Here is a 19,929-nt window from a genome sequence, read left to right as displayed (position 1 = left end):
AGATTGTGTCAGAGCAGCTTAATATAGAACAAGTTCAATTAAAAGTATTTTAAAATGTAATTTGCTCTCGTGATTCAAAGCAGAATTTTCTTCATCATCATTACTCATATTATCCTTCAGAAATTAATCTAATATGAGGATCTGATGCTCAAAAAAACATTATTATTATTATCAGTGTTGAAAACATTTGGGTAACTTCAGATTTTCTGTGAAAACTCTAATGTAAATTATAAACATGTAAATTATTTTATTCATAGAAGAAAAAAGCTATTTCAATTAAATGCTGTTATTTTTAATACTTTTAATCAAATAATCCTAAAATAAGTACAATTGTATCAGTTTTCACAGAACTATGAAATTGGAAAGAAATTAATCATTATTAACGATCGAGTACCAATAACTATTGATCATAGTAGAGCACCAAATCAGAATATTACACTAATTTTAGAAGGATCATGTGACACAGTAGACTGGAGTAATGATGCTAAAAATTTAGCAATGAATCACAGGAATATATTACATTTTTAAACTACATTGACCAAGAAAATACTTATTTTAAATTGTAATAATATATATATGTATTTTTTTTACATTTTTTATTAAATAAATGCAGCCTTGGTGAGCAGAATTGGCTTTAAAAAGAGAATGAAAAAATCCTTAATCTCAAACTGTTAACGGGTAACATGTGTGTCCTCGTTATTTTTATGTGAGCATGTTTAACGTGTGTTTGTGTTGTGTGTGCAGTTCATTCCTCAGATTGTGGAGATCTGCTGTGGGCTGGTGGAGGACATGGGTCTGGAGTATACAGGGATCTACAGAGTGCCAGGAAACAATGCTGTAGTCTCCAGTCTGCAGGAGCAGCTCAACAAAGGAGTAGACATTAACATCACTGAGGAGGTGAGATGAGTTTCCATCCTAATGCAAAGCAAATCCTCAAAAACTGAAATGCGTAAGCATTTCTATCAAGTTGTTTGAGCATCTGACAGTGGTATTGGCAACCTGGTAGTCAAGCAACCAGAAAGGCTGATCAGTTTTTAAGCCAGAATTTATTCAGTTAGCCAATGTATTGCATACATAAATAATTTGGATGTTACATTGACTGAAATTGCTGACGTGACAAGATAATGTTTAGGTCCAGTGAAATTAAAATAAAGGTATTAAGATGTTGGTGAGAGTATTGTTAGTTTTAATGATATCTATTAGCTAGTGTGCTGCATTGGCGTTGCTAGGCCTATTTTTGGGGAGCTGCAGAATCCTCTACTTTTTCATTTGATTGTCAAAACACAGCCGTGGACTGCGAGAGAACGTTATTTTTTAATAATATTATTGTTATAATATCGACTTATTTGCAGTTCTTTGATATAAATAACCTTGTATCACCTGTATCCCAATGTCATGGAGGACAGGTCGGGTTTTCTCTGTGTTCACATCATCAGCACAGCTGTTTCCTCCAGCAAAAAGTGTAACTCTTAAGAAACATTTCGCTATTTCTATTTCAAAATAAACTACCAATATTAAACACTTTACAGTTCATGTGGAATTAACTATACCAGGGTTTTTCAAAGGCTAAGACAGTGGGCCTCCCTTTTGACACAACTTATCCATTGGCGCCCCCTTCCTCCCAAACACGCACGCACACACGCACACACACGCATACGCACACAAACACACACACACACACACACACACATATATATATATATATATATATATATATATATATATATATATATATATATATATGTATATATATATATGTATATATATATATATATATATACAGTATATATAAAGACACAGACAGATGTCAGACTGTTAACTCACTTTTATCATCATTTGCATGAAAGTGCAATTATTTACAGAGTAATAACAAGTATTTTAATAAAACATTTTAAAAACTAGGATGATGGTTCAATATGAATAGAACAGATCCAAGAACTGTCCATCCCAGTCAAAACAGAAACCGACCCATTGTATTAGCAGGCATATACCTGTATTGGCGGGCTTGTCAAACAGAAGCGAATTCACAGCTATGGCCTTCTGGGTAAAAAGGTTTTCTTATATTTGACGTATTATTTTTTTGCTTTGTTTAATTAAAACTTTTAAATATAATAAAAAAATACATATAATAATTAAACTTAATAATTATATTTTTATTATATTATATTTTCCCGCGCCTTCCCTGACATGCTCTGGCGCCCCCCAGGGGAGGCGCGCCTCACACTTTGAAAACCCCTGAACTATACCATACAATGTTGCACAGAAAGGATAAAACACAGTGACAGAAGCACTTATAGAATGAAACATCAAGTGTTGTCTAGTATTAAAAAAAACACTTCTTATTTATTATTATCATTCAGATTGTAAAATATATGAATTAACCTGTAAGTTTAAAAAGATATATTTATATGTTTGTCATTTGATTAGAAAAGGGGCAGTTTATTTATTTGATACATGGAAAAAAATGCATATTGAAAACTACAGTAAACAGGAGCGTTGAGCCTTGAGATTACAACCTATATTAAACAAATATTTTAAAGTGTATTACTATTAAATTACTACTTATAAAAGTAATATTAGGGTTAATATATATTATCATAATTTTTTTTCAACCTTAGAAAAGTGCTAAGCCCCCCTAAAATGAAAATCAAAAAATCGCCCCTAACATGTCTGGCCCAGTTAAAAGGGGAGGAGCTACCCTTTCTTCATGTTTCAGTTGAGATTACAGAATAAATCAAACATTGGATAAAAAGGCACATTTCAAACCAATTATTTAACTGCTGTAATTAGTATCATTAATTATTGTTATTTAAATGTTTGTTTATTATTTGTTTGTTTCTATTTTGCCTTTTGATGTTACATCTTAGCTCAATGCTTCACAATAAAGTCCATTTGTAATTTTTTTCAGAGGATAGGGTGGAAGGGTGGTTAAAAATATATAATCTTTACTTGTTTATTGAATGTATTCTGTAAACTGCTTCATCTATTCAGCTGATGCATTTCAATCTGCCAGTGTTCTCATTAACTCAAGGTTAAAAACCGCCTCAACAGGGCGTTTCGAAAAGTTTTGAATGTTTTTTATGAAATTTGCCATTTCCTTCACTCGTTATTCTCTTATGTGGTACTTCAAAATGTCCATTAAAACAATTCAATAGAAACCTAGCTACTGTTAAATTTCTATGAGCTTTTTGACACCAAGTCAACATTCTGGTTATATTCACTTCTCTTGTTTCAGATGATACTTCCTCCTCCTACTGAGTATCCTCTGTTGTTTAAAAACTGCTTTTGTTTTTGTTTTGTTTTTTTGCTCCTGTACAGAAATGGCAGGACCTGAATGTGGTGAGCAGCCTGCTGAAGTCCTTCTTTCGTAAACTCCCTGAACCCCTCTTCACTGATGGTGAGATCAGGAGCATTCTCGCTGTGATCTTAGTGCTGCTTTATATTAATATAACTAGTAAATGAATGGAAATTTATTAAATGTTTTGAAAAGTTTGCAAGGTGTGAAGTACCCTTTGACATGAAGTGAATTTTTCCTCCTTTTATTTCCCTTCCTTTATTTGCTCCTGAAGATAAATATAATGACTTTATCGATGCCAATCGGATGGAGAACGCCAGCGATAGGCTGAGGACAATGAAGAAATTGGTATGAACTTGTTTTCAGCATGTTCGTAATTGAAAGAAAATCAATTATAGTCTAAACTTTTTTGATTACCCTAGTCTTCAGTGTCATGTCATCCTTCAGAAATTAATCAAATATGAGTATTTGTTCCACAAGAAACACTATTAACATTATGATCAACAACAAAGCTATTCTATGCTATAAATATATTTGCATAAATGGCACTTTTGATTAATTTATTGCATTGTCTTCTCTTTATTCCTGCAGATTCGGGACCTACCAGATCATTACTTTCACACTCTGAAATTTTTAGTTGGACACCTAAAGACGGTGGCTGACCACTCTGAGAAAAACAAAGTGAGCAATGCTTGATTTTCTGTGATTCTGTGAAAATTATTTAATTTAATTTAATTATTAATTTAATTATTCAATTCGCCCATTTTTCTTTTTAAACAAAATAAATATAAAATTTTTACCATACAAGGCGTAATGTAACACTTAAGTAATTTACTTGGGTTAAGATTTGTAAGTGATAAAATAATTATTAATTATTGTAAATATATATGAGGGATTTGAGGTTGGCTTTGCTCTAAAAAGGATTATGATAAAGACTTTCAAATAAAATACTTTTATTTGACTTGAAAAGTGTGTTTGTGTGCCTTTACAGATGGAGCCGCGTAATTTGGCTCTGGTGTTTGGCCCCACTCTTGTTCGAACTTCAGAGGACAACATGACAGACATGGTCACCCACATGCCAGACCGCTACAAGATTGTGGAGACACTCATTCAGCATGTAAAGCACAAAACTGACACAGCATAACACCAACTTCTCAGAAAGTCTCCATTTTATTATGATATTAAACAACAACTCTCTCTCTCTCTCTCTCTCTCTCTCTCTCTCTCTCTCTCTCTCTCTCTCTCTCCACACAGTACACCTGGTTTTTCTGCGAAGAACAGGATAAGGATGAAAAGGTTTGTTTTCTTTTTTATATAAAGGGCTCCGGTTATTCTTAGTACATTAGCAGATACTTTTATCCAAAGTAAATTATAAACAAGATGAGAAAGATGAGAAAGCTCTCTCTATATACTGCTTTAATCTTTTATTTTAAGTAATTTTGAATAATAAGGATAGCTAATGCAGAGGTTCCCACTCTTTTCAGCCTGCGACCCCCAAAAAAACAATGCCAGTGACTCATGACCCCCAATATCATCTGAAGTGGTTATAAATATAGAAACTTTGCATGCAATGGCGCACACACACTAATAGGCCCAACTCTATTCTTCATTTTTTGTTTTTTTTTATGTATGTGAGTGCTGTGAATGTGCCAGAAATTTTATCCTGGTGCCATAAAATCTATCTGCTGCATCTAACGCTATTGCTGTGTCTTTAATATTATGTAATCACCCCAAGGGTCGCAATCTATATATACATTTATATATATATATATATATATATATATATATATATATATATATATGCATGCAAATGCTGTAACTATAAACTACTATTTTTATCTTCAGTAGATTATAGATCAATATGTAATTCTAATGGTTTAATCACCAAGTCACCCCCTTTATTGTTCGGCAAGCCCCTGAGGGATCCCGACCGCCACTTTGGGAACCATTGCGCTAATGAATAAATGTGAATGAAAAAATCTTAAACAACAGTCTTCTGCTTCACAATGAGCTTCTGATTAGCCAGTTAGTGTTTATTCTCCAAAAGAAACCGGCGGGATGTACTTTATCCCTTACTTATGGAATCTTTATGATTACACTGCTAAGCATTTAACTTTTACAGTCTGTCATGTATCTAAATATTTGCCTGTCGTCTCTCAGACCCCAGTGGACACAGAGGATGTCCAGCCTGCCCCAAACATTGATCATCTGCTCTCCAACATTGGCCGCACAGGCATGCTGGGTGAGGCTTCAGGTGAGGTATCTTAACAACCCCAACCAAGAATGCTCTGGTTAAAATAGTCAGTCATAGTAAACTAATAGTCTTCATTAGCTGACTAACAGCCTTTGGCGAGCAGTCATTTTCCACCTTAACGCCACAACACATACTTTCATCTGCATGTGGACGGACACATCTGTCTGTTGGTTACAGTAGTAGAAACATTTCCTGCATGATAAGTTCTCTACATTTTCTCTTGAGTTTTGGTTTCTTTTTAAAAAACCTTTTGTTATATTCACTTTCTGCTGTCTTTCTCTGTACATTTCTGCATTCCTCTCTTAGCTGAGCCTGTGGAACAGCCACTGCGGTAGGATGGGTTTCTCCTGCCATGACCTCTCTATGTGTGTGTGTGTGTAAATGAGTGTGTGTTTAATGCCTTTATGTACAAATGGGAGTGTCAGTGTTTGTATTAATTGATTAAGTTGATTATGGGCCCCATTTAAACCTTGTATTAAAACTGTGCTACTTCAAGACTGTATTTTTGCTGTAGCTTTATTATTATTATTATTAAGAATATCTCTGATAAAATAGAACAGCTCATTATGGGTGTATTTAATGTATTTGTACATACTAAGCATGATTTACTCTACCTGACAAAAGTCTTGTCACCTATAATAACTTGACTTCTAGTTGATCATTTGGTATCAGAAGTGGCTAATATGAAAGGCAAAGGCCTCTAGATTACTCTTATTTTACCAAAATAAAATATGATCAAGCCTTGATTTTGAATTTTTAAATTAGGACAGTAATATCTGACTTTGCTTGGACAAAAGTCTTGTCACTTAACAGAAATAATGTACAGTATATAATATAAAGTCATGGTGCAGTGGGAAAAGCATTAATATTGTGTTTGACTCCCATGAGCTTGGAGGACTGCATCCATTCATCTCTGCATTGACTCAAATAACTGATTAGTAAAGTCACCTGGAATGGCAAAGAAAGTGTTCTTGCAGGACTCCCAGAGTTCATCAAGATTCTTTGAATTCATCTTCAATGCCTCCTTCTTCATCTTACCCAAGACATGCTCAATAATGTTCATGTCTGGTGATTGGGCTGGCCAATCCTAGAGCACCTTGGTTAGCACTTAAGGTTGAAGTATGATAAGTAGCGCTATCCTGCGGAAAAAAAGTGCCCTCTCCTGTGGTTTGTAATGTAATGGGCAGCACAAATGTCTTGATACCTTAAGCAGGTCGCACACCAGAATCGGCACTCAGTGCCGCGCCACACATTTCAAAATTCTAAACATAGGTTTCTATCAGGGTACACACACCAGCGCCGCAAGTCGTCGGCTATCGACGGCTGTCCGTGGCACCCAGCCACCACTCAGGACACTGTTCATATTTCTGCCAGGCCACAGACTGCCATCTGATTAGTTTTATTTAAAATAGCATGCGAATGTGCGTGTCTGGTTGTGTGATACTTTCAACTGTCATGTTCGGGCTGTGTCGCCTCAGTGGTGCATCCATTGTGTGACGCCCTTAAAGTTGTTGATGTTGCCATTCACTCTGCAGATCTTTTGCACGCCCCATACTGAATGTAACCCCAACCCATGATTTTTCCTTCCCCAAACTTGACTGATTTCTGTGAGAATCTCCCGTCTGTGCGAGTACCAATAGGTCTTCTGCAGTATTTGTGATGATTGGGATGCAGTTCAACTGATGATTCATCTGTAAAATCTACCTTCTGCCACTTTTACAAATGATCAACTAGAAGTCAAGTTATTATTTGTTGCTCTTACAACTGGGATCGACAACAAGACTTATGTCAGGTAGTGTAGTACAAGTATGAGGGAAAAAAATTGAGAACTAATTAAGAAATTATTTTTGAAATTTGACAACTCATTAAATTTAGCTTCAGTACAATCCGATTTTGAGTTCACAGAACTCATCTATGACGTTTTACTTATATTTGATTGAAATAAACTTATTTGTTAAAGTGTATCTGAATATTGAAGAGCATAGCCTTCAGAATTAGTGAAAAACACTCATACCAGGTGAACGGGGCCTGTGCGTGGTGGTAAATTGTGTTTGTTTGGTCTTTCTCCCTCTCTGACAATCACAGTTTCTGCCCTTGCCTTTCCCATAGCTTATTTCATTGTCCGATGTCATCAGTGTGTGCTGTGATGTCATCAGTGTGCGCTTCATCTTTTTCACTGCATATATGAGCGCTTTCACTTCTTCATCTAAGACCCTGTTCACATTGGAACATGAGCTGACAATCAGAGGCTGGTTGTTCATTACACAAGTTGTTTGTTGCGGATCTTGTGTGAACACTGTCTCAAAATCACTGTTTATGGGGCGACGCTTAATGATTGACACAGAGGCTGCTGTATGCCTTATATATTAATGAATTAATTTACTGACAATGCCAAAAGGTCCATCCTCCTCTGTGCCTCTCATTAATACAGCAAATATTTAACATGGTGCCAAAATGTTAATTTTCACTAACTTCCTCTAACAATCTCTCTCCCTGTCTCTTCCTTTTTTTTTAAACTGGCCAGACTCAACCAACAGTGATTCTGCAAAATCTAAGGTCAGTATTGACCAAAGGCTATTTAATATGGTTGTTGTGTTGAAGAGTTAAAGTAACTGGATAACTTTGAATCCTCATTTATTAAGAAGAACTAGTTGTTTTACACATTATTTGATTGTTTAGTTATTTGTTTTGTTTAATATAATACTTTTTTATTGTTTTAATATTTTATTTATATAGTTGCATTTCTATGAAGTCAATCTAGGGTCACATATACTTGCTAAATAAACGAAAATAAAGTATTGAGCAAAAACTATGTAAATAAATGCAAATCTGATTTTGCGATGCTGCTTTCACTTTGCACTTCATGTTTCTGTACATTTCACTTTGTGGCCCTGATTTATTTAGCCTGATATATATATATTTAGGGGTGTGACAAGATCTCATATGACGAGATCTAGTGAGATTAAATCGCAACAAGATTTCTCGTCGAGGTGAAAAGTTGTCTTGTGAGTTGTGATGTTATGATGGAGTGTGAGGGTAAAATTAGCACTGAAGATTGGAGGCAAGATTTGATTTGAACCACACACCAAGTGCCTCTGTGTTGCGCGTCACTCGTTTGTTTGGGCAGGTGTGGCATAACTTTTTTTTAAATTAAACACCTTAATCACCTTAATCAAACTATTACTATCGTGAAGGACTTTTAGCTGCATTTTGCAGCTACAGTATTAAATTACATTTAAACAACTCTCTCCTATCAGTCCTTACTTCATTGTCACATTCAGTACCTCAGAGTGAGTCATGAACGAAATGTTGCTTAATAAAATAGAAATTGCTGAAAAATTACAAAAATGTAAAATAACGTTCATTACAAGTTGATTTTTTAAAAAAGCATCTAAATATTTTGATATTTGTGATTTTTAGTTTTTTTTTAATTAAAGAAGTTAAAATAGGATAAAAATCTCGTCTTGTCTCGTGGAGTAGGCATCTCGTCACACCCCTAATATATATATATATATATATATATATATATATATATATATATATATATATATATATATATAAATATATATATATATATATATATATATATATATATACATACACACACACACACACACAAAATGTGTTAATGTTTAATCAAAATGTTTCTCTCTCTCCTAATGCAAGAGTATATTAGATGATCATTGTTAACATGTTAATTAAAAAACTTTTCAATAGATGAGTAAAATGCAGCCTGGTGTGAACTCTGTACTGTTTTTCTTTTATTTGCTGCAACTTATCTCCAGAAAATCTAGAAACAGGGACTCAGCAGCTGGTCTAAAACAGGATGGGGAGCAGATAAAATCAAATTCTATGTATTACCAAAGACTAAAATTAGAAATAAAATTTATATGGGAGCAGTACAGGAGCAGGAGTCTTTTTACCAAGAGCGGGATTTAAACTTTGGTCTGGGAGTGGACGGGACAAGATTTCTTTCTGTGGGAGTGGGACAGGACAGGAGTGACCATCCACTCCCGTGTCATCCTCTAGTGCAAAGAGAAAACAGCATCGCAAACTCACAGCTGACTAAAAAGCAAATCAAAACGAGCATTGCTATTGGCTGGACAGGTTTTGTAATGTAATAATAAAAATGTTTTGGAAGTATAATATTTTTTTATTTTTTTATTTATTTATTTTATTTTATTTTTTTGCAATACTAGATTTTTATTTGCAGTTCCTTTTTTGTTTGCAAATTTCATTTTTATTTCTCAAAACTTTAGTTTTTTTTTGTTTGTTTGTTTTTTGTTTTGTTTTTTTGCAAAATTTATTTTTATTTTTTTATTAAAAAAATAATAAATGCTTTGCCATTTTTGGAGATTTGCATGTATTTATTTCTTTGTTTTTGCTCAATACTTTATTTTTTGTTTGCAAAACTTTCTTTTATTTTTCAAGTATTTATGCCCCTAGATTGACCCCATACATTTCTAGTATTTTTGTGTAGTTTACAGTACATCTAATAATAATTATTAATGATGCCATATATTTATAATTAATCTATTTCTTCTACTTTAATGATACTTAGGGGTCATGGGGATCAAAACGTGACTTTACTGCCAAGGATATCCTTACATTATCAATTATGTCGGCTGTGACCCGCAAACGGCGGAAGCGGCACAACGGCCGTCTCCTCGGCAGCAGCACAGACGACGATTCTGAGCATGAACCAATTAAATCCTGCATCTCCGAGAAAGACGATCTGCAAGAGATGGGGCAGGTTGCATCCTTCTGTGCCCCACGAGCAGAGGGAGAGGAGGATGACGATGAAGAGGAGGAAGATGATGAAGAGGAGGAGGAGGGGGCTGAGAGACAGAAGGCACAAGAGCAGAAGGAAACAGTAGTCCCCAGCATTTCCTCAACAGAGGAAGTGACATCAACAGTGCTGCTGAGCGAAGAGGAAGAGCAGAAGTCTGAAGTGAAAGGAGGACGCAGCTGGAGATTAGATGATGCTCGCTCTATTGTGTCAGGCTACTCTACTCTGTCCACTTTGGGGCGGAGCTTAGCTTCAGAGGGGCGGGGCGAGGATGCAGATGATGAGCATAGTGAACTAGTGAGTGAAACTGATAATGAAAGCGGGTTTGCTTCACGTTCCCTCACCCAAGAAAGGCCAGAAAAACCAAACCGTTCCAACCAGAACTCTCATGCGTCTCCTGAACCAACCGCACCACAGAGCTTCCTCTATGCGCACTGCAAATCACCTACACCCTCTGGCTCCGCCACCGCTCCATCTCCCCCTTCACAACACATCACAACCAACCCAGAGGACAGCGCAGCACGCTCGTCTACTCCCTCAACCTCCTCTTACTCCTCATCCGCCTCACAGCGGCTCCACAACCGCTCTTTCAACTCCCACCGCCTCATACAGTGCGACACCCTTGCACGCCGTCGGACAAAGGCGGACAAAGCCAAAGCTCCCTCAGTGGACCTTTCCGAACTCTCGAGCTCCTCCGCCGCAGAGGAGGACCGCCAGTCAGGTGCCAATCAAATCCCTGACTCCTCTCCGTCTCCTTCTTCAAAAGCCAAAGGGTTTAGCATAAGAAACGAGTGTACGCCAATATCCATGGTTGGTCCCGGAAGTAAGGGGTGTGTGTTGTCCCCCGGGCAAGGATCCCTGGCGGATCAGGTACGTGCTCGTCTAATGGGCTCGGCGGATGACCTGTGCAGCGTTGGCCTGAGAAAGCAGCTCTCGCCGGAGACGCGCCGGAAGAGACGCGCTTGGAGGAGACACACAGTGGTCGTCTCCCCTACGGATTGTTCAGACAAAAAGCCAACGGTCCAAAGCACCAAACCTCTAGCTTCACCCTCCCCTGTTGAAAAGCAGGATGTCAGAGAGTCCCACCCAGAGTGCTCAGAAACTGAAGCCCCTACTGCACGTCGGGCCGTGCCTACCTCGCGCTTTCGTGATTTCTTGTAGCAGTGGTGGTGTGTACAGGCTAGTGAACCAAGAGAGTTGGATTTGGGTTGTGTTGTAGCTGCATACTCGGTATGTTCAAAGTGAGTTCACACTAACAGCGATTCACACTTGCTTTCCACACTTTTATCTTAAGGCATAACCCCAGGTGATCATTGTTTTAAACATTGCTTTCTTACAGAGCAAGTTACTTTTCACACTTGTAATTTAGAAGCAAGGTAACTTCTTTTAACCCAGGGTTATGAAACTCATCCTGCAGGCACAGAACGTCAACATGACCTCATATTGATGTTGTAGCCCAACGTACCCCAACGTCATGGGGACGTTGGATTTTGTTTTGGAAATGAAAATCGGGTTGACGTCAGAACCCAACGTCTGGCTGTTGTCAATGTCCAACCTAAAATCATATCAGCATCTAATCAAATTACACCTTGATGTTGTGTGGTTGTTACCAATATAACATCTATCAGACGTTGTATTATGGTCACTTTCCAAAACAACCTAAAATCAACCAAATATCAACGTAATCTGACAGATCGTTGTAAAATTGTCTTTAGATGCTGGCTGGACATCAAATTTTGGTCACCTGACGTCACAACCTAAATCTAACCCAATAATAACATCTTATGATGTTGTGTGCCTGCTGGGCAGTTACAGTGAAAGGTTTGGCATTTCAGTGCTTGTTTCCTTTTATCATCTAATAGTTTAACTTAAAACTTTAACTACAATCAACAATAAATAATATGAGCATGGAAGTACCGACCACATTCTGTACTTGTCCAATCAATGACACTTACACAGCAAATATGCAAATAAGGATGATAACCAAAGGGTTTAGAATTGTAGAGTGTGAAATATCAGAGTAGAAATACAAATTATTCATTCATCAAGTCAAGTCAAGTTGGCTTTATTGTCTTTTCAACAATATACAGTGCAGTACACAGTGAAACGAAACATTGCTCCTCCAGCACCAAGGTGCTACATCAAACAACATAAATTGACAACATAATTCAGGACTGTACATTACTATAAATTGAAATTGAACAATTGAGATTGAAATAAAATAAGATATTAAAGTAAATTTAAAAAAAGTAAGAAAATTGGAAGCTGGAAACTTGAAACTCTAGTGGTCTAATGTTAATGTTCTAATCCATTTCCATTAATTATGCTAAGGTAAGCTAAAAGTCCTCTCACCAGACTCAGAGATCAGCTGAATGGGTTTAAAATATTGTAAAACTCAACTGTTTAACTGTAACTCTGAGTTTTCCTTTAACAACAATGAACTAGGGTTAAAGGGATAGTTCACCCAAAAATGAAAATTCTGTCATCATTTACTTAACCCTTCACGTTCAAAACCAAACAAGCTGAAGTTCAAGTGAAACTGCAGTAACTGTTTTCAGACCTGTGGATTTTTTGCTTTGTTTAATGCTTGATTTTCATAATTGTATGGAAAATGACCACCTTCATTTGGTTTGTTTCACTTTCATGAACTAAAATGAATTTACTCTTTTAAGAGTGCATCTGATTATTCTAAAATTCTGCTCTTATGCATTCTTACAATGCATTTCAACATTTAAACATCAAGAGGTGCATTTTGATTTAACTAATGCAATCATTTGTATGCTTGACATTTGCAGTACTCGTGTAACCCATATTCTTAAACAAAACCATCTAAGTGTAACAGAGGTCAGCTAGTATAGTGCTGTGCGGGAAACCTCACTCCTCTAAACCCGAAAAGGTGCTCTAGTGGTGATGGATGCTATGGTCTATAGCCTACTTGCTAGTGCAACCAACTCCCATGCGGAGAGTCGCCGGATTGATCCCAGCTTGGGTGGTGTAGGACCGACAGGGTGACATAAGGGAGAAAATGCACCAATTTCTCTAAATGAACCAGTTTTGACGTGTCATCTGTAATAAGGAATAGGATGGAAATGGACAAACTTCTGCCTCAATTCAAAGGTCTAAAGAAATTAGTACTTCGAATGAGCTTTTTACCCCCAGAATGTCTTTAGGTGTCATTTTAGCAGCATGTTCCGCAATAATTTAGTTTCAAACTTCAATTTTAGCTTATTTATTTATTGTCACTGCAGTACATTGCTAATCATTTCCAAAAATGAGTACTCTTATTTATGCAAATGAGTGACTAGCATCATCCTGTCCTCCGGTGAATCTGCATAGATGAATCTCTTTGTCTCTGTGAATCGCTGTTGGTGTGAACGGTCCTTTAGTTTGCCGTGTTGAGTACAAAATGCAAACTCTATTATACTATACTTTACTACACTATACTATACAATGTAAAGCCCTTGGTCAAGTCGAATTTACATCACACTTACTTACTGTTGCCAAAGTTTTTTCTTCCTTTCACATTTCCTTATTTTTTTAATCCTGGCAAGTCACACGACAACATTCAGCTCTTCAAAATGACTGCCAAGACCCTCACGACGTACATGCCATGGAGTGCTTTTATGTTTTCAAGTCCCTGATGAACCGATAATGTGCCGGTACAGTATTGGTTAAACAGTGTTATCAAACGAGAGCAGTGTTGATAGTGACGGTTTTACTAGATTTAACACAGGCCGTTGAGCTCAGAGCAGCTGCGTAACTCTACCAGTAACTCGCTACATTAAGAAACATAAGACGCAGTGTGTGGCGTTCACCTTCCCACATGTTCATCTACACTGAGTGACGGCTCATTGGTGAAATCACTTCAGATGAGCGTGTATGTGTGTCTGAAATTGTCTGTGTAAACCGTATGTGGTCGAGTATGTGTGTGTGTCAAATGATTTTGTAACATTTGTACAAAGCCTTGCTTAAGTTAACCTTGTAAATACACATATATTATATTGTCATTTCCTTTTTTTTCTCTTTTATTTTAGCTTTTATATGGTTTACAAAAGTGCGCTTGGGTGCACGGTCATTTCTTTCAAGATGTTACTTGAAACGTTGTTGTTTTTTTTCCCTTAATATTTTTCGTTTGTTTGTTTTATACACAGTATATATTATACATATATTTTGTATGAATATAATAAGTACTTTTATTTGGAAATCTTGGGGTGTACCTGTTTTAACTCCACTAGACTGTTTTCCCTGTTAATGGCCTTTCTCTGTGACTTACAAATACTATGCAGAAATCTATTCACCTCAATGCAAAGAACAGAGATCTAACCTGCAAAGAGTGTCTGTCACAAGCTATAATAAATTCTTATTGCAGAGCGTATTTGATTCTTGTCTTGTTGTTTATGTACACTGTTATCATTTATATACACCGCATTAAATTTATGAATAGTTCTTAGTTGTTGTTCTTTAATGGGTGCGTATTTTACCCCTTTTACAAGGTGTAAGGTAAACCTTTGGTTTCATTAGTATGTGTCTGTAAAGTTTCAGCTCAAAACACCCATCGGATTATTTATTCAAGAGTTCACACTTAGCTGATTATTGATTATAAAGCTTGTTTGGCATGCTTTCCTGCGAGAAAGCCCTGAGCTCATAAGATCCTCAAGCCCAGGGCTCCCTCCCGTTTGCCAGGTGTGAGGGGAGTTTGAGCTCAGGTTGCTCTCGAGAACTCCCCTGCTGTAGTAGCTAATGAACAGATAGTGATTGCTCTTAAGAGATAACTACTTACTAGGAGCATGTCTATGGTGCTGTTTTGGATTAGTCAGTTAACTTAGGGTGCTTTCACATCTGTAGTTTGCTTCATTTGGTTCGGACCAAAGGCAATTAATGATACATTGTTGCATTTTCTGCCGTCTTTGGGTCGTTTTAACACCACACTGCTGGCTTAGGTCCAAACCAGTTGAAACGAACCAAAATGCAGTCATCTGACAAAATCCACATCACTTTTAGGCCAGATGTTGTTGAACATATTTCCTAAACTGCTTATTGATTGGTCAGAATTCACGTGCAGGAAAAATGCCATTGAACTCCCGCAAGTAAACCGGCAGACACAAAATGTTGCTTTTTACTATGGAGGGACGACTGCGCTGACTGATTGTATCCCTGCTTTAGACAAACTATACATTTCGAGAATGAAGCGCGGCTGCGGCTGGAAAACAATGTTTTAATGCATCGCTCGCCACTTTAGGAGGAGACGTGAATTAATTTAACCAAACTGCGACATTATCATCTTGCGGAAATATTACCAACGATCCATCAGGTAATGTTTTCCTCTCTCTCTCTCTCTCTCTCTCTCTCTCTCTCTGTTGGTAAAGCGCTGTCAACAAATATTTTTGACCACAAACGAACCGCTCCAGGGTTTATTTGAAAGTGTACCGAGCTAATTTTTCTGCTTTTGGTGCGCACTCGAGTACGATTGCTGCATTGTCACCTGCCCAAACGAACCGCACCAAAATGGAAAACAAACTCTAGTGCGATTCAATCAATCTAAATAAGGCAGGTGTGAAAGCACCCTTAAGTTGCATGTTTTTGGATGGTGGGACGAACCCGGGGGAAACCCACATTTATTTTTATTTTTTATTTTTTTTGCCTGTTCGTTTACCTGTTCTTTTAATTGTGACCCATATTTGATTAATGTGTTTACACTTGCCATACTATTCACAACATCGCATATGCGTAAAGGCGGGTTCTAGCATCTGCACCACACTAGCCACGATGGAAGAACTTGTCTTGCTTTTAGCTCTGCAAAAAATCTGCGGAATCGGGTCACATTTAACTGGCGGTGTAAATGGGGCCAGAGACAGACACGGAGGAAGCTGAAATACAGCTCATTAGTCAAAAATACCAAGTGAGTTTATTTGATGCATTTATGGTGGAGTTTATATAAGCCTTTCTGAAATGATGACACACACATATAGACATGCATACATACATACATATACATATATATGCGCATTTACCGACACCATGCGGCCGTGGTGATTATAGCAGTTAAGAATTACATAGCAATTTTACTCTATTAAAAACATGCTCCGTTTTAAAAATGTTTTAAACTTATAAAGCTTTTTAAAAATCACAGAGATTTGTAACAAATATTTTAATGCTAGCTTATTTAAAAAAAAAAAAAAAAGTTCTGTGGACGTGTGTAGGCTACATGGCGTCTGTCAATTATTTTTATGTTAGGAAATTTTAAAAAAGAGACTTGTTGGGTTTATATAACTCAATATGACTGTGGACAAACTACATACAGACAGTTCTGTCCAAACAGCTTACAAAAGTTGATTTTCATCATAGGTGCCCTTTAAGCATGAATAAAATGAAGTCCGTAGAAGAAGACATGCATTGCAGAATGTAGCTTTGACCTTGGCTTCAGCAAAACCTCCTTCTGAGCATCTCCTCCTTTGTAAAAACAGTCAAAATATTGTACATTAATGTGTTCACAAAAAAAGTATAACTAGATTGTGCTCAAGAATGCTCTCAATATACTGACAGGAGAGAAAAAAACAATTGTTTTATGTCTACACAAAGTTCACTTTTAGGGTTAGATTATAGTGTTTTTAATTTTTATAAAAGCAAACTTTATTTAAAAAGGGATGTTTTCGTTTAATTACATGCGCTCAAAAAATGGTGTTTGCTGTTTGTTCAAGCTGCTTATTTAAAATGAGCTGAAATAACACAATTCTTAAGGGTTTTTTGGGACAACTTCATTATTTTATGTTCAATTTACTTGAATTTGTAAAATCAATTGTGTGGAGCCCAACATTTCTACTGTGTGTGTGTGTGTGTGTGTGTGTGTGTGTGTGTGTGTGTGTGTGTGTGTGTGTGTGTGTGTGTGTGTGTGTGTGTGTGTGTGTGTGTGTGTGCATTATTAGCATAGAGGGACTCAGGGACCTAAAAAGCTGTGTAGGTCCGTGTGTTAAGAGACTACTTAACAGGTTTAAACGTGATGGTGGTTAGATTGTTTTGTCTTTGATTTTTTTTTTCCTTACAAGCAACTAACCACTATGGTGTCATTAATATCATTTACTTGTAGTACATTTGAGATGGATGGAGTTTGCATGTTCTCCCTGCGTCCGCGTGCGTGGCTTTCCTCCGGGTGCTCCGGTTTCCCCCACAGTCTGAAGACATGCGCTATAGGTGAATTGGGTAGGCTAAAAATGTCCGTTGTGAATGAGTGTGTGTGTGTGTGTGTGTGTGTGTGTGTGTGTGTGTGTGGATGTTTCCCAGAGATTGGTCGCGGCTGGAAGGACATCCGCTGCGTAAAATCGTGCTGGATAAGTTGGCGGTTCATTCTGCTGTGGATTAACAAAGGGACTAAGCCGAAAAGAAAATTAATGATATCAGAGCTTTACAAAAAATGCTGATAATTTTAATAGTGTAGAATGTGGTAACATGCCATGGATGGATGGGTAAATAGCTAGACAGATTTTTCTCTACTTTTATTTATATAACATTTTATTTGGCGGAATATTTACACATTTTAACGTTTTATTTACTTATTTATTTCATGAGTGTGTCAGCAGGTGGCAGCAATACCTTGATTTGCAATCAATTTGTAATCATTCCGAGTATTAAATCTCACAGCAGCCTCAAGTCTGAAGTGGATGAAAGACGTTTGTATTCGTTGCGATTTTTCTGGTTTCTGAGAAGTTGTGTTTCATGATGAATATGAAAGCACGTTCGAATGCAAGCTGTTATGGAGTCGTCCTATGACTGAATGGAGCATCAGTGAATGATATATATATATATATATATATATATATATATATATATATATATATATATATATATATATATATATATATATATATATATATATATATATGCTATATATATATGTATAGATGGATGGATGGATGGATGGATGGATGGATGGATGGATGGATGGATGGATGGATGGATGGATGGATGGATGGATAGATAGATAGATAGATAGATAGATAGATAGATAGATAGATAGATAGATAGATAGGTAGATAGATAGATAGATAGATAGATAGATAGATAGATAGATAGATAGATAGATAGATAGATAGATAGATAGATAGATAGATAGATAGATAGATAGATAGATAGATAGATAGATAGATAGATAGGTAGGTAGGTAGGTAGATAGATACATAGATAGGTTTTTTTGTTTAACATGGATAGCTGTTCACAAACAGAACGCACACTCACACACACAAGTACATATATCCGTTTTTTGTAAAAAAAATAAAAATAAAAATAAATAAATAAAAACAAAAGGAAAAGGGGGACTCTACTTAAAGTAAAAAAGGGCAGGGGCTCTTCACTGATAAACTTTCGATGATTCTGCAAGGCTTTTCACAAATTTTCAAGCAGCACTTATATACTGCGTGTGTGCCCCATGTATGTATGTATGTATGTATGTGTGTGTGTGTGTGTGTGTGTGTGTGTGTGTGTGTGTGTGAGAGAGAGAGAGAGAGAGAGAGAGAGAGAGAGAGAGAGAGAGAGAGAGAGAGAGAGAGAGAGAGAGAGAGTGAGTGAGTGAGTGAGTGAGTGAGTGAGTGAGTGAGTGAGTGAGTGAGTGAGTGTGTTAAAATATATAGTCTGAACATTTTGAAAAAAAAAAAAACAAGAGATTATCATATTACAGATTATAGACAAATAAAAACAGATAAAAGATTAGATGGGATACATGATTAAATAGACAGATAAATGAAAAGGATAAAAAATGTGCAAAGCCAATAAGTGTTAAATTAATTTTCATAACAAATTTCCAGAGTAACACGCATGCAGTCAAATTTAGGCTAAAGTCTACGACTGTTTATTTGTTAATAATGTGTTTCATCTCTTCAGTTGTTTCCATACATTATGATGATGTTTCCATCATCTCCTCAGGTTTGTAGTGGTCATTAGTGGTAGTTAGAAGTGAGTTTTTTTTATAGCTTTTGAGCATTACACTGCATTCCTTTTAGTATCCATGGCAACCCTTTAAGCTTCGATTTTAATTATGCTTCAGTATGCAACCGATTAGAAACTCAAGCTCATGAAAAAAAGCTTTGCATTCCGAAGTTCAAGCTCGGTGAACTCTGACCTGCGAAATTATGCAGGAGACCAACTCACAGAAGATCAAAAACGTGAGCTCCGTACAGAAATTTGAAAGTGCAATCTAGTGTGAGCACAGATTAGGAAGATTGGCTGATTCCAATTTTTTAATTTTCAACATTCTGTACAAGCGACACGGTGGCTCATTGATTAACACTGTCACCTCAAAGCAAGGTCACTGGTTCGAGTCCCGGCTGGGTAATAGGTGAATTGAATAAATCTAAATTGGCCGTAGTGTATGTGTGTGAATGTGAGAGTGTATGGGTGTTTCCCAGTACTGGGTTGCAGCTGAAATAAGCTGTGTAAAACATATGCTGGATAAGTTAGCGGTTAATTCCATTGTGGCAAATAAAAAGCCAAAGGAAAATGAATTAATGAATAATCTGTACATTCTAAATGCCATCTGTGGGACTGTACTCAAAGGCTCAGAAATAATCCCACACAGGGGACTGCATTTCTCATAGGATTAAA

General features: G+C 36.7%; 1 protein-coding gene across 30 annotated transcripts in view; it reads left to right on the top strand.

Moving 5' to 3' along the window:
* arhgap23a (Rho GTPase activating protein 23a) overlaps positions 1-14,713 on the top strand; it is a 135,630-nt gene extending 120,917 nt beyond the window's left edge. For 8 of the 30 annotated variants that reach the window (XM_087244918.1, XM_087244913.1, XM_087244916.1 and 5 more), the window contains 10 exons: positions 745-897; positions 3,319-3,397; positions 3,570-3,643; positions 3,887-3,976; positions 4,287-4,412; positions 4,550-4,591; positions 5,456-5,549; positions 5,856-5,880; positions 8,074-8,105; positions 10,111-14,713. In XM_087244918.1, coding sequence (XP_087101044.1) covers positions 745-897; positions 3,319-3,397; positions 3,570-3,643; positions 3,887-3,976; positions 4,287-4,412; positions 4,550-4,591; positions 5,456-5,549; positions 5,856-5,880; positions 8,074-8,089 — 699 coding nt within the window. In that variant the 3' untranslated portion in view covers positions 8,090-8,105; positions 10,111-14,713. The remainder of the gene's footprint in view (positions 1-744; positions 898-3,318; positions 3,398-3,569; positions 3,644-3,886; positions 3,977-4,286; positions 4,413-4,549; positions 4,592-5,455; positions 5,550-5,855; positions 5,881-8,073; positions 8,106-10,110) is intronic. The other 22 variants (XM_087244904.1, XM_087244902.1, XM_087244903.1 and 19 more) reach the window with 4 other exon arrangements.
* The last annotated feature ends 5,216 nt before the right edge of the window (positions 14,714-19,929 follow it).

Source organism: Danio rerio, chromosome 3 (genome assembly GCF_052040795.2).
Source record: "Danio rerio strain M-AB ecotype USA chromosome 3, GRCz13ab, whole genome shotgun sequence".
NCBI lineage: Eukaryota > Metazoa > Chordata > Actinopteri > Cypriniformes > Danionidae > Danio > Danio rerio.
The sequence above is the reverse complement of the archived record's forward strand: the minus strand, read 5'-3'. Positions and strand labels throughout refer to the sequence as shown.